This window comes from Anoplophora glabripennis, unplaced genomic scaffold (assembly GCF_000390285.2).
Source record: "Anoplophora glabripennis isolate ALB-LARVAE unplaced genomic scaffold, Agla_2.0 scaffold5139, whole genome shotgun sequence".
NCBI classification, from domain to species: domain Eukaryota; kingdom Metazoa; phylum Arthropoda; class Insecta; order Coleoptera; family Cerambycidae; genus Anoplophora; species Anoplophora glabripennis.
The window spans coordinates 1,517-4,736 of record NW_019421213.1 but is presented as its reverse complement, the minus strand read 5'-3'; the positions used below and the strand labels follow the sequence as shown (position 1 = coordinate 4,736).

At 38.5% G+C, this 3,220-nt stretch overlaps 1 protein-coding gene across 1 annotated transcript; it reads left to right on the top strand.

Moving 5' to 3' along the window:
* Window positions 1–761: 761 nt before the first annotated feature.
* Window positions 762–2,462, top strand: LOC111692930. Its single transcript, XM_023457059.1, has 2 exons — window positions 762–1,069; window positions 1,123–2,462. Exons 1-2 carry the CDS (start codon window positions 762–764, stop codon window positions 1,205–1,207), a joined length of 393 nt encoding a protein of 130 aa, XP_023312827.1. The 3' UTR covers window positions 1,208–2,462.
* The last annotated feature ends 758 nt before the right edge of the window (window positions 2,463–3,220 follow it).

The following is a 3,220-nucleotide window of genomic DNA, read 5'->3' as shown; positions in this document are numbered from 1 at the left end:
ACGACCTTTTTGGAGCAAATGACAACAATTGGTCGATCTAGGGACTTTATCCTTTAATAAAGTCCTGAGATTCATAAAGTACCGCAACCACCCACCATTTTGGGGCAAATTAATTATTATCAAACCTGATATATGTTTGAATTTTCACCATATTTTTATGACGAAAAGGCTGTAATACTTGGATGATCTAGAAACTTTATACAATAGAACTTTGATCATTTTTTTTATATATTATGTAAATAGCACAAACTGACAAGTCAAACCACCTTTTTGGAGCAAATGACAACAATTGGTCGACCTAGGGACTTTATCCTTAAATAAAGTCCCAAAATTGATAAAGTATCACAACCATCCACCATTTTGGGGCAAATTAATTATTATCAACCTTGATATATAAGTTTGAATCTCCACCGTATTTTTAAAACGTTAAACGCTGCGGTACTTGACCGATCTAGAAATTTTATCTCCAAAATCTAAATGCGGCAAATGTTAGACCTCTCCTGAATTATGAATCCACTTTACTCGCTATATTCACCAGTAGATGGCGCTAACTGCCAGTAATGAAAACCTGCAGATCTTTAATACCGTACCTTGTCNCGCAACCATCCATCATTTTGGGGCAAATTAATTATTATCAACCTTGATATATAAGTTTGAATCTCCACCGTATTTTTATAACGTTAAACGCTGCGGTACTTGACCGATCTAGAAATTTTATCTCCAAAATCTAAATGCGGCAAATGTTAGACCTCTCCTGAATTATGAATCCACTTTACTCGCTGTATTCACCAGTAGATGGCGCTAGCGCCAGTAATGAAAACCTGCAGATCTTTAATACCGTACCTTGTCCTTTCAAAGTGTTCTTCCTGCGTCTAACCAGGAGGATGTGTTGGAGAAACGCAAAAGACCACATGGGCACCTCGGGCGGTCAGGCGCTCACAGTCAATCCGTCCACGGATCTGCTGGTAGCAGCGCAGTACGCCCCCGTATCCGAAGTGGCTTACCAGCCGGCTCAACAGGAGGACACGGAACAGAGCAAGCTCATGCCCCAGGAAAACAAGGAGCTTACGTAAGAACCTACGAATTTTCTCGGGAAGAACCTAATTTTTTAATTTTTTTCAGTAACGAAGATACGGACCGTATGGTCGAGAGCGACCCGAGAATCGTTTTACGTCCTCTGAACCCTCCCGCTCACGAAGAAACCTAAAAGCCGCCCGCGAGTACCTTTATCAGTACTTAAATACACGAACCGTGTGGTACTTAAGGTAAAGACAACTTTAACTTTGTAATTTAAAGACTTCACACACCTAATTTATCTTTGTTGTTGAAATACTGAATCGAGGCTGTAATATCTATAAAAAAAAATTCTGGGCGTGATTCGAAAAAGTGAACCTCGGGGATCCGCGTCGGGGCTAGTGGGTTCGAGAATACGGTAAAGGGCGGCACTTTTTCGTTTTACGCTGGTGTTCGGGCAACAATTTCAAATATATCACTTAATCTAAGTAACCTGCTGTGAAATTCTAGTTAAGGGACTACATGCTTCCTGCTTGTATAGGAATTTATTTTTTCCAATTTAAACGCGACTGGGAAGTCGATCGGGCATTTCTATAAAGTCAATTTTCGGCGGTATTTCCTAATAACGACTGCAAGATTTATCACAATTTAAGCGAGAACGTTCCCAATATTTCGAAAAGTCTATTTTCTTAAGTAATTACGCTGGTCGTAGTTATGCCGACGAGATCAACGTTTAGGAACAAAAAAAATCGACTAGTTTTTAAGGACTCTTAAATCATTCAGTTGAGAACGTAATTTGTGGTAAACATTAAGAAACGATTGCCAAACAAGGAGATTATTGCAATTTAACGCACTGTATTTGTTACGCTAACTTTTGATGTTTTATAGTTTTTAGGACTCGTTTGTAAATCTAGGTTAGGAGTTAAGCATCTCTTCGAGGTGAACCTCTTTTGGTGCCGTAACGATGGACCACAATGAATCGCCGTACTGAAAGTCGAATCTCAAACTATTTTTTTATTTCCATTGATTCCCTCCATTATAGTGCAGAGTTCGCGTCCTGGTCAAAATTGTAGGTTAGACTGAGCCGCTGGCGCCTTTTCGGGACCTGCGGTTCGCGGTAGGAAATTTTTATAGGGGAGACGCCGGTTGTGACTGTGACTCAGTTACTTATTTATTTTTTTATCTATATTTATTAGATATCCAGTATTTGCGGGCTTAAATCGATAAAGATACTCGAATTAGCACGAAATCCTCCGTGGAATAATCAAATTGCGTTTGAATTCGTCACAGAGTAGTCACATCTCAATCTTTGTTAATTTAAGTCCAAAATGTCAAAAAAAGTGCAAAGAATTGATAAAATCGTATGTAATTATTATCCATATTTTATATTTATGCATTGACTTATTCTATTGATTTATATTTTTTGTAACAAGAGCATTAAATTATAAATTAACAATTTCTTTGTTTTTTTTCACTGAAAGTATAAAAGTTTGTGCGTTGCAAGGCTTCTGGGATTTTAAGATGCCTCGAGGCACACTTTTGGGGCTCCCAAATTTTTAAATCCACATCGTTGACCCACAGCCAACTGGGAGCTACATAAATTTAGCAATAAAAAAGAAACAATAAAACTATTTTTTATGGGTAAGTATTAGGATCATTACCATTAATTTGTTCCACATTTTTTGGAAGAAAATAAAGATCATTTTTGTACGCAGGAGCGCAAATGGCTCCATCTGTTGTGCTGACTCTCGACTGTGCCATTCAAATGGCTATAGTAGGAAGTACCTGCAATATAGGAGGTACTTGTTGCACGACTGCCACCCACAGAGGGCGAAGACAATGTTTTAATTGTCAGTGTTGCGAGAAACAACTACTCCGAGGGCTATATGCCCCTACCGGTATTGAATTATACTCGCAACAGCTAGGGTCGTTTGTCAGTTTAACCCACCAGGCACAGACCGGTTTCGGACCTATTAGTCCTCATCGGTGTGTCATAGGTGAGACAACCGACGAACGAACCAACTGTTTTGCTTCGTATCGTCACGAGAAATACATTGTCACTGAACTGATGGAGATCGAGAATTACATAAAAGCAAACAACAAGAATGAACAAGGTTATTTTTTTTGTGGATTGAGATTAGTTTCATTACCATTAATTTTAGTTTCAAAACTTTTATGAAAGTAAACTAAATGAAGGAAAGTGTAT

What these genes read in the sequence shown, in the direction of transcription:
- LOC111692930 (XM_023457059.1), top strand. Translation starts at nt 762, where the DNA reads ATGAATCCACTTTACTCGCTGTATTCACCAGTAGATGGCGCTAGCGCC. An exon ending in CAGGAAAACAAGGAGCTTAC is followed by an intron (nt 1,070 to 1,122) that starts GTAAGAACCTAC and finishes AATTTTTTTCAG; the next exon opens with TAACGAAGATACGGACCGTA.